At 46.9% G+C, this 11,019-nt stretch overlaps 1 protein-coding gene across 1 annotated transcript in view; it reads right to left on the reverse strand.

The window, feature by feature from the left end:
- The window catches only part of SOWAHB (sosondowah ankyrin repeat domain family member B), a gene marked incomplete in the record, with an annotated part of 4,344 nt that extends 3,747 nt beyond the window's left edge, over positions 1–597 (reverse strand). The window contains 1 exon segment of the mRNA XM_014585753.2: positions 1–597. Coding sequence (XP_014441239.1) covers positions 1–263 — 263 coding nt within the window.
- Between the last annotated feature and the right edge of the window lie 10,422 nt (positions 598–11,019).

Genomic DNA, 11,019 nt, shown 5'->3' on the forward strand with positions numbered 1-11,019 from the left:
CGCTGCAGCCCCTCTTCCCCTAAAAGGTCCCTGTACCTCCTCTTGAGGACCACGTACTTGGTGCCGTCGGGGTCCTGGCGCACTGCGGCGACGGAGTTGACGAAGCCCTTAAAGAGTTCGCGCCGGTGCTGGTGCTCGTTGGGGGGCGCGGCGGGGTCTCGGAGGAAGCTCTTGAAGTGGCCCACCAGGGCGGCGTTGGTCACTCGGCCCCCGGCCTGGCACAGAAAGTCCAGAAGTGCCTCCTGGCTCAGCTCTTGGGCCATCGCTACCTTGTGGTCCCTTGCCCCTGGGGTGTCTGCGTCTCGCGCGCTCGGAGCTCTGCCCCGGCAGCAGAAAGCCTGGCCCCGCGTGTGTCACCTGTGCCCGGGGCCGCACCGCCCGCCTCCATCAGCAGCCACAGCCTGCGAGCGCGCCAGGAGGGTCGCAGGTCCTCTGGGAGCAGTACCCGGGCTGAGCCCCGGCGCGTAGCCAGGGTGGGCCAAGGTAGCTCCCAGGTCGCCCCGGCGCGACGCGGGCCTCTGGCAGAGTCGCAGCAGCGAAAGTTCCCGGGATAGGTCGGAGTCGGTTTCACCTGCGCCCTGGCGACGCCTCCTCCGGCCTCTAGGGGAAGGGCCCGGCCCGCCTCCTCCTGTCCCTCCGCCCTCTGAGATCTCCCCCACCCGCTGCCACCCATCCCAGATGAGTCAGGCGGGTCAGCCGGCGAGAACGCGGCTAGGTGCGGTCGGGAGCGAACCCGAGCCGGCAGCGAACCCAAACCGGGTCCCCCCGCCGTTTCAGCTCGCTCCCTGCCTCTCCAGGCGCTGGGTAACTTGGGGCTGAAGTCTGTGACCCGGAGGAGGGTGCAAATTAACCGGCACTCCGCGGTCTCTCCGGAAGGTGCCTGTAATTTTTTTTTTTTTTGAGAGGTTTTTGCTATAGGGCGCGTGTGCTCGCCAGAAAGACAGAGAGAGAGACAGAGAGACAGAAAGCGAGAAATCACCCACCCCAGGGGGGATGACCATGCCGCAACCCCTTCTCCTCCATTCTTTTTTTTTTTTTTCTTTTTTTGGAGAGGTTTTTGCTATAGGGCGCGTGCTCTCGCCAGACAGACAGAGAGAGACAGAGAGATAGAAAGGGAGAAATCACCCCCCAGGGGGGGATGGCCACTTCGCTATCCCTTCTCCTCCGTTCTCCTCTCGGGATTCCTCTCGGGATCTTGGGCACGCACGCACACGCGCCTGGAGTGAGTTTAAGCCACCGGGTCCGGGACTCGAACTGCAGTCGACTACGTGGGCGTCCAGCGACATAGCCATTACGCTAACTGCTGGTCCCAGGTGCCTTTCTTTATTACCGCTGCGGGGAGGTAACTTCAGGTTCCTCGAGGCCATGCTGAGGTCGCGGAATGCACTCTGCCTCGGAACCAAATCTTTCTGGAAATGGAGATACTGACCAGGCCACTCCTGCAGTGCTCTGGTGTGTGCTGGAAAGAGGGATCACTCTGAAAGTTTCAGCCAGCGCCGGCTTGGCCTTCAGAATTTCCATGCATTCTGGTGCAGGGGAGGAAAAAATCACTGAGTTGCCCCGGCAGCTAAAATGAACAAGAATTACGTTTTGCCAGTTAAGGTATTTGATGCCCAGTGTTACTTTATTTTTGTTTACAATTTATAAACAGAAGAGATGGAAACAGTCTTCTTTTGGGGAATGCAAGGCTTCCTCTGCAGTGGGAAGGTTCAGTACTTCAAGCGTATTCAGAATTGAGGCCCCTGTTCTTAGCCTTGGAATGGCCGCCTGAATCTCGCTCTGCCCCAGAAGTCTGTGGACAGCTCTGCAATTTAGAGGCGGTTTGCAGACCAGCGCTGTCCTTTTACAGGGACCTCCTCAAGATGCTAGGATTACTGCACTATTTTTTTTAAAAAAAGAATAATTTCATTTTATTATTATTATTAAATTTGCTGGGGACCAGCAGGTGGCGTGGTGGTTAAGGTGCTGGACACTCCCATATGGCTGGCCGCAGTTCAAGTCCTGGACCTGGCGACTTGCTTCCTTACTTTCTCTTTTGCTCTGTCTCTCTCTGTTCAAATTAAAAAATAATAACAAATGTAATTAAATAAATAAATATTTTTTTAAAAATTGCTATAGGGCACGTGAGCTCATCAGAAAGAGACAGAAAAGGAGCGTGAGGAAGCAAGCTGTTAAACACTGGGCCATGTGACAGCCCAGGCCCCAACCACCAGGCCATCGGCTCACAGCTGCGTTCCCATGCATTTCCTTTCTACCTGCTGATGCTTCCGGTCTTTGAGTGGAAACTCTGTGTGAGTTGAGACTCTCACTGCTGTCAGTCCTGCTTACAGGTGGAGATACTTCTTGTTTCATCCAGTTACTTAGCTCAGCTCCCAGACTCATTCTTTAGCCTGACCCTCCCATGTCTTTTACTTACAAGACATACTTTTTAAAAAATGTATTTATTTATTTAATTCCATTTGTTATTATTTTTTCAATTTCACCAGACAGGCAGAGAGGAGAGAGAGAGAGAGAGAGAAGGGAAAGTGAGCCACCAGGTTCGGGACTTGGACCACAGCTGGCCATGTGGGAATCCAGTGTCTTTAACCACCATGCCACCTGCTGGCCCCAAGACATACTCCTTTTCCAAGAATTATTGATTTATTATCATTATTTTCTAATTTTGACCAGAGAGAGACAAAGAGAGAGAGGAAAGAGAGAGCAAGCCAAGAGGTCTGGGACAAGAACTGGCAGTCGACCATGTGAGAGCTCAGCGCTCTTAACCACCACTCCACCTGCCGGCCCCTACAAGACATGCTTATTTACCCCTACCCCAACAAGCAGATGTGTCAGTCTCAGAGTCCCCTCATGTCTGTCGTATTTCTCTTTATAAAGTCTCTGTTTTCCTCCTTCCCTGTCATGTAACATTCTTCTTTCTTATGCTCCTCCCATCTTTCCACTTTTCCTTCATTGCTCTACTGTTTCGGATAGTTACGAGTCCTTGTAGTTGCTGACATGTTTTAGCACAGACCAGTCGTGGTGACTGCCACAAGCCACGTTAACTGAGCTTCATTTTATTTTTATTTATTTATTTAAATTTTGCTATAGGGCACATGCACTTGCTGGAGAGAGAGAGAGAGGGAAGTTGAGAAAGCATGGGAAGTGGTCACACGGCAATCCCTTCTCCATTCTCTCTCTGGATTTTGTACACATATTGTTAACAGATGGGAGAGTGTGGAGCTGCGTTGTGAAGTCCCTGGTTTTTCGGGTCCAGATCACTAAAATTAGAGATCTGTCCCTGGGTGCAAAATGAAACCACAACCACGAATGAAGTAGGTAGAAAAGATTTAATAGGAAAGAAAGGAAAGGAAAGAAAAGAATACACCCCAAAGGAAGATTTAATAGGAAAGAAAGGAAAGGAAAAGGAATACACCCCAAAGACTCTCAGGTGGGCAGATTGTTAAGTGGCAACCGTGCTTGGTACTAGTTAACCGTTACTTTTATTATTAGAGGTGATGAATATTTGTTGGTGGGAGGTCTGTTACACTATCTATGTCCTTCGTTTAAATTCGAATCTGTGTTTCCTCCTGCACTTGCACACTTTTCTCACAGGTAAGGTGTGAGGAATTTGATTACCTAATTGCGCATGCCCAGTGTGAGCCAGGTTGTTTAATTAGACTGCCTAATTAATTCATCGTCCTAGTGGGAATTAGGGCGTTGACCTAGTGGGAATTAGGGCGTTGACCAAAACGCTTACTTGGGGATTAGGGTGTTGATCAAAATGCTTGCTTGGGTCTTTTTGATAAGAGAAAAATCTGCAAATCATCCCTGTGTGCTTCTCTCACGCCCCAAGGAAGGAAGATGGCAAATTGCCTCGCCCTCCTGGTGCCCGGGGCTAGGTGAGCCTTTCGCTTTTCTCTTAGGGCTGCCCGCTCATGGCTAACTAACTGCCTATCACAATATGCACACGTGCCTGGAGTGTTTCTCAAGCTGCCAGGACTCGAACCACGCAGTCGACCATGTACGATCCAGTTGCCTTGACCAACATGCCCCTGGCTGGTCCGTGTGCTTTATTTTAAATTCCTAACGGTACACTGGATTGAAATCATTGGCTTTAAATAATCTACAGAAGAACTGAAATTGTTTTTGTTGATTTTGGGGGTTTTCTCATTTCCAAACCCAGTGCTGGGTTGAAAGGGAGACTGGTTTTCCCTGATTTCCACTGATGACTCTACATAACACTGAGCCTTTAAGACAGTCATTAAAATAAAGGTTTTGGTTTAAGCTTTAGCGTTCTGTTGTTTTTATTTCACCGAGGGCAGGAAGAAGTCCAAATTGAAAACTCAGGCAGACACTTGAGAGTGGTAAGCAGCAAAGAGCCCTCTATGGAAATTTTCAAAGCATCTATTTGCAAAATAAGGAGCTTGTCCCAAAAGGGAGTCATGAGATAGACTGAGGTTTAGTTCTGCACTTAAAAAGTCCAGACAGAAAGGAGAGGATTGTGGCGTGACTACAACCCATTGAGGGGCGAAATCTGGAGAGCACATGCACCCTTTGGCAATTGAAAAAAAAATTTTTTTTAAGTTTATTTTATGGGCCAGCAGGTGACCTGGTAGTTGAGGCGCTGGACTCCAACATGGCTGACTGAAGTTTGAGCCCAAACATGGAGGCTTGCTGTCTCACTTTCTCTGTCTCTCTGTCCCTGGTGAGTGCGCATGCCCTATAGTAAATTCCAAAATAATAAATAAATCATTCTTTTTAAAAGTTTATTTATTTCTTGAGAGAGAGAGAGAAAGGGAGGAAGAGAGAGAGAAAGGTCTTATTATGCCTCCCCCAGCCTCCCAGCCAGCCAGAATCATGAGGGTACCCAGTGTGTTCAAGTCAACCCAGGATTAGAACCTGGCTGCCCTTGTGGCTCCAGCTTTAGGGGTGGCACGCTACTGCCTATTCCAGCACAGTTGGGCCAGGGTGTTTTTTCAGTGCAAGACAACTCTGAGTAGAAACGGTGAGAGAAACTTTTAAGGCATCAGAAACATCAGTGTGGGGCCAGCAGATGACATAGGAGTTACCTTGCTGGACCCCCACATGTCCGGCCATGGTTCGAATCTTGGACCCAGTGTCTTGAAACTCACACTGGCCATGGGTGTGTGCATGCCCACGGTCCCAGGAGGAGAATAGAGGAGAAGGAATTGTGGTGTGGCCATCTCTACTGGGGGGATGATTTCTCACCTTCCCTCTCAATGTCTCCTTCTCTCTCTCTCTCTCTCTCTCTCTCTCCCTCTTCAGCGAGTGCAAGTGCCCTAAGGCCAAAACCTCTAAAAAAAGAAAGAAGTAAAGAAACATCGGTGCAAATGCAAAAAAGATCCAGCTGATCGCAGCTATTCAGGGGACTAACTGCAAATAGATCCACTTGGCCTGATTGGCTTTAAGGACAAGGATGAGTGTGAATGTTCTGGAAATGGCAAAAGTAGGCAGGAGTCAGAAGAGGAAGAGCCTGGGGTGGGGGAAAGGCAGCCTCTGAAGAACTTTCTGGAGGGTGGCAACTTGGCCAGATTTCTACTTTAGCAGCTCTGCTGGCGGTAAGTGCTGGTTTATGTCATGACCGATCTTAAAGTCAAAGGAACACATGGCAAAACGATACTGTATTTAACCAAGCCTGAGATACCATTGATCTTAGGACACATTTTTATTTCAGAGATGTTAAAATGAAAAAATAAAAAAAAGTGCCTCCTAAAATAGAAGAAATACTGCATGTTTAGTACAATCTTATTTTTAGGAGGAAAAAAGAAATGTCTGTATTTGAGGATAAGACTTGAGGACTGGATGAGGGATAACTTTAACTTTTCCTTTTTCTTCTCTCTCTCTCTCTCTTTAAAGTTTACTATAGGGTGCATGCACTTGCTTGAGGTGGAGGAAGAGAAAGTAAGAGAGAAAGAGAGAGAAAGTGAGAAATCACTCCCCAGCAAGGAGGGCCAGGTCGCAATCCCTTCTCTTCCATTCTCCTCTCAGGATTTGGGGCACAGATCCTGAGATTCACACCGCACAGCTGGCCATGTGGGATCCAGCCACCTTAACCACCACACCGCCTGGCCAGCCCCTAGGTTTTTCTTTATAGCCTTATGAATTTAACTATTTTACAATGAGAATGTATTGCTTTTTAGTTTGAAAAAAAAAACACACACTAATTTAAAAGTGACATGTAAATAAAGCCACCTTAACCACCACACCGCCTGGCCAGCCCCTAGGTTTTTCTTTATAGCCTTATGAATTTAACTATTTTACAATGAGAATGTATTGCTTTTTAGTTTGAAAAAAAAACACACTAATTTAAAAGTGACGTGTAAATAAACAACAAAGAAAAAAACAGCATCAATTTTTTAAGAGATATTTCTGCTATAGGGCAAGTGCATTTGCCATATAGAGAGACAATCACCTCCCATGGGGGATGACCGTACCACAATCTCTTCTCTTCTAGGAATGTATTGCTTTTTAGTTTGAAAAAAAAACACACTAATTTAAAAGTGACGTGTAAATAAACAACAAAGAAAAAAACAGCATCAATTTTTTAAGAGATATTTCTGCTATAGGGCAAGTGCATTTGCCATATAGAGAGACAATCACCTCCCATGGGGGATGACCATACCACAATCTCTTCTCTTCTAGTCTCCTCTTAAGATTTTTGGGCACACATGCACACACCACCGGCATGAGTTTCAAGCCTTCAGGTCCAGGACTTGAACCACAGTCAGCTATGTGGAAGTCCATGACATAACTATTATGCCATCTGCTGATCCCAGAACAGTATCAGATCTTTAGGCTCTAAGAGGGCGGTAAGGCTGCCAGCAGGGAGAACACTCCAGAAGTTACTGAGAGGATTCAGATAAGGGATGAAGTAGGTCTGACCGAATTCAGCAGTGGCTGAAATGAATTTGAGAGATACTTGGTAGTTGAATTCAATAGGATTTGGGGCTGGAGTCATTTGGGCGGATAAGGAATAAGTGTGGCTTGCTCCTGTGAATCTAGCCAGAGTAGCTGGATGGATGGTTGTTACCCTCTATTTGGATAAAAAATACAAGAGGAGTAGATTTTGGAAATATGAAAGATGATAAATGCAGTCCTTTTTTCTTATTATTTGCCAGAGAGCACATATGCTCACTAGAAAGAGAGAGAGAGTGAAAGCATTTCCAAACAGGGCATGGGCATGCTATAATTTCTCCTCCACCTTTCCATCCTGTTGGGGTTTTGGGGTACACACACATGCCTGATATTATTTCAAATCACTAGGCCAGGACTTGAACCATAGTCAGCCATGTGGGAAATGGCTTCCCTTAACAACTAGGCTACAAGGCCAGCTGATATGTTCAGTTTTTAACATATTTTTTATTTAATTTTGTTTTGCTATAGAGTGCATGTGTTCACTGGTAAGAGACACACACACACACACACACAGAGAGAGAGAGAGAAGAAAAGTGAGAAATTACACCCCCGGGGTCATGGCTATGCCTCTATTTCTTCTTCTCCATTTTTTTATCAGAATTTTGAGCATGCACACACAGGTGCCTGGCATGTTTTTCAAGCTGTCAGGTCCAGGACTTGAACCATGCTGACAGCCACATGGGATTGAGTCACCTCAACTACCACGCCACCAATTGACCCTGGTTTCAAATGCACTAAGTTTGAGGTGCCTATGGGTCATAAAAATAGAAACATTCAAATAACAGTTGGCAATACAAGTTTGAGGCTCCAAAATATTAACAACTATAAATGATCATTTAAGTCATGGGCAAGGATCCGGTTGCTTAGAAAGAGCTCTATAGGGGATAAGCAGATGGCATAATGGTTACGTTGCTGGACTCCCATGTGGCCGACCACGGTTCAAGTCCTAGACCCAGAGGCTTGAAACTCATGCCAGGCACATGTGTGTGTGCCCAAGATCCTGGGAGAAGACTAGAGGAGAAGGGATTGTGGTGTGGCCACCCCCTGGGGGAGGTGATTTTTTTTGCTTTCTCTTTCTCTTTCTGTCTCTTGGGCAAGTGCATGTACCCTATAGCAGAAATCTCTCAAAGGAAAGAAAAAAGAAAGAGCCCTATAGACAATGGGAAGGGAAGGGAACAGAGGATGAAACCACATTTACCAAAGAGAAAGTGGGAAGGAGACTGACAGGAAGCCCATCAGGGAGACTCCGAGTGGCTAGAGGGAGAAGGGGGGCACCACCGATCGAGGTACCACAGAGCACAGAAGCGGAAGCGGGGACAGCGTTCTATAGACCCAACGCCAAGTTTGATAAGAAGTGAAATTTGACCACAGCCAGTTAGGTCACTGAGGCCTGAGCTGGAGCAGCTTCAGGAGAAGAGTGGTGGGGACAGTGGCCAGGTTACAGAGGGGTGGGGAGAGTGCGGAGTTAGAGGGTCAAGTGAGGAAGATGACCATGAAAGAAAAGGAAAAAGAAAATTCTAGATAAGGAGAATATCAGATCATGTAACAAGATTTTGGAGGGAGGGGAGTTGTCATTAGAAGAGACGTGATCGTGTCTACGTGCTGAGGGAGAGGAGCCAGAAAAGGATAAGTTGAAGACTCAGAGGAGAGGGTAAATAATTGATGAAATAGACTTGCAGCTTGGGGGGGCTAAAGTCCAGAGTTCAGGTAGAAGGCTTCCCTGGGACAGGACAGGAGAGAGCCACTTTTCCCATTAAGAACAGAGAGAAGGAGAAGTGGCTATTGTATTAATTAAGGTAAGCTAAACTGCTGTAACAAATAAGCCCTGGCTTGTAGTGACTCCGACACAAAGCTGGCTTCTCACATTATCTTTAGGACGGTTTTTGCAGGGCAGGCAGCTATTATCCATGCAGGTTTTTGTTTGTTTTAATGACCAGACAGTTATTTAAGAATAAAGGCTTTTTGTAGCTCCGTCTTTTTTTTTAGTTTGTTATAGGGCACATGTACTCACTGGAAAGAGAGAGAGAGAGAGAGAAAGTGAGAAATCACCCCCTGCTCCCAAGATGGTCAAACAACAATCCCTTCTTCTCTATTCTCATCTTGAGATTTTGGACACACACACACACAGAGTGTGTTTTTCAAGTCACCAGGTCTGGCACTCAAACTGCACAGTAGGCCATGTGGATCCGGCTCCTTTAACCACCGGCTGGCCCCAGCTCCATCATCTTTAGCAGATGTTTGCTGTATCATCAAATCGTTTATCAGAAGGGGCGAGATCATGGTGACGTGTGTGGGGGACATGTTTATAGGCCAGGCACAAAAGTGGTGTTCAACCCTAGTGCTCAGATTCCACTTGCAAAAAATGTAATGCCTAATTGCAAAGGAGACTGAGATGTGGTAGAATTGCGTGGCCAGAAGGGCAGAAGCACTAGGTCTAAGTGGGAAGGATTTACTATCTGCCAGGACTGAGCATACCCATACATTTTATTTGCATGTAAGGAGCAGGAAGCTGGGGGATTTGATGCATGAAAACCTCCATTTTCCCTATAGAAGAAGATGTTATTTACTGAGTACGAATACTTATGAGAGATGAAAGAAGCGTGAATAAGAGTTGTGGGTTGTTTCTTGGTATGTGGAGAGGCATCCAGCATTGACATTTGGTCAAAGGAACCAACTTACTTTGAAAGTTTTTGGTGACACAAGAACAAATCACTGTGCGCTTTTTCTCGATTAAGGGGCAATACTCCCAGAGAACAGGAACAGGGAAGGCAGGGGCTGCACAGGACTGAGGGTTGGCAGGCAGGGCCTGAAAATTGAGATGTGTAATGAAGGTAGTGGCAGAGATGGATACTAAAGGCTGTCAGCTCAGAGGGGCTAAGGGCTTAGGAAGAAAGTTCTGAGGACATCTTGGTGGGATTGAAAAGCAGGTACGTGGGACCAGCAAATGGCGTAATGGTTACAGCACTGGACTCCCACGTAGTGACCTTGATTCCAGTCCTGGACCCGGGACTTAAAACTCACACCAGGTGCATGTGTGTGAGTGCCCAAAACCCTGAGAAGAAAATGGAGGAGAAGGAATTGTGGTGTGGCCATTTCCCCGGGGTTATTTCTCACTTTCTTTGTTTCTCAGGAAGCTCATGTACCCTATAGCAAAAAATCTCTCTTAAAAAAAAAAAAAATAAGAAAGAAAGAAAGAGAAAAAAGAAAAGCAGGTACAATGGGAATAAGTGAATATGAGTTCTAGGACGTTAGAATATTGTGAGAAGAGCTTCAATATCCTCCTGTCTTGGAGCTTGAGGTTTCTTTTTTTTTTTTTTGGAGAGGTTTTTCACTATAGGCCGCGTGTGCTCGCCAGACAGACAGAGAGAGACAGAGAGACAGAAAGCGAGAAATCACCCCCCAGGGGGGGATGGTCACGCCACAATCCCTTCTCCTCCATTCTCCTCTAGGGATCTTGGGCACACACGCACACACGCCCGGCGTGAGTTTTAAGTCACCGGGTTCGGGACGCGAACCGCAGTCGACTATGTGGGAGTCCAGCGACATAGCCATTACGCTAACTGCTGGTCCCAGAGCTTGAGGTTTCTAAAGGAGAACAGTTTGGGGTGATGAACAGATGTGAAGTATGACAGTGTCAAGGAAGCACAGTGGAGTTGAGAAGCACTGGAGATGAAACAGACATATGAAACCGAGAGAGGGACACTGAAGTCATCTAGGGCGGAGGGGACACCATGAATCATCTATGTCAGTCCTTAGTGTGTGGCATGAGTAACACAGAGAGCATTCTTCCAGGACAACTTGCTCCGTCCCCGTCCACAGATCACTCAGCAAGAGTGTCACACTGTAGTGACCTATGTGTGTGTGTTACACTCTAGGCCATCCTTCTGACCTGGATCTTCAGCACAAGCGTAGGACGTGGAGAGCAGAGATGATTACTGTTATGAACTAAATGCCATAACAGCTCCACACGAAATCCGTGTGTTGAAATCCTAATGTCCATTGTGATGATATTGGGGTAGGGGATTGGGGAGGTAGTTACATCATGAGAGTGGAACCCTTTCCACTCTCATGGGATCTGTGCCCTTATAAAAGAGACACGGGGGA

Source organism: Tupaia chinensis, unplaced genomic scaffold (genome assembly GCF_000334495.1).
Source record: "Tupaia chinensis unplaced genomic scaffold, TupChi_1.0 Scaffold000086_1, whole genome shotgun sequence".
Taxonomy (NCBI): Eukaryota; Metazoa; Chordata; class Mammalia; order Scandentia; family Tupaiidae; genus Tupaia; species Tupaia belangeri.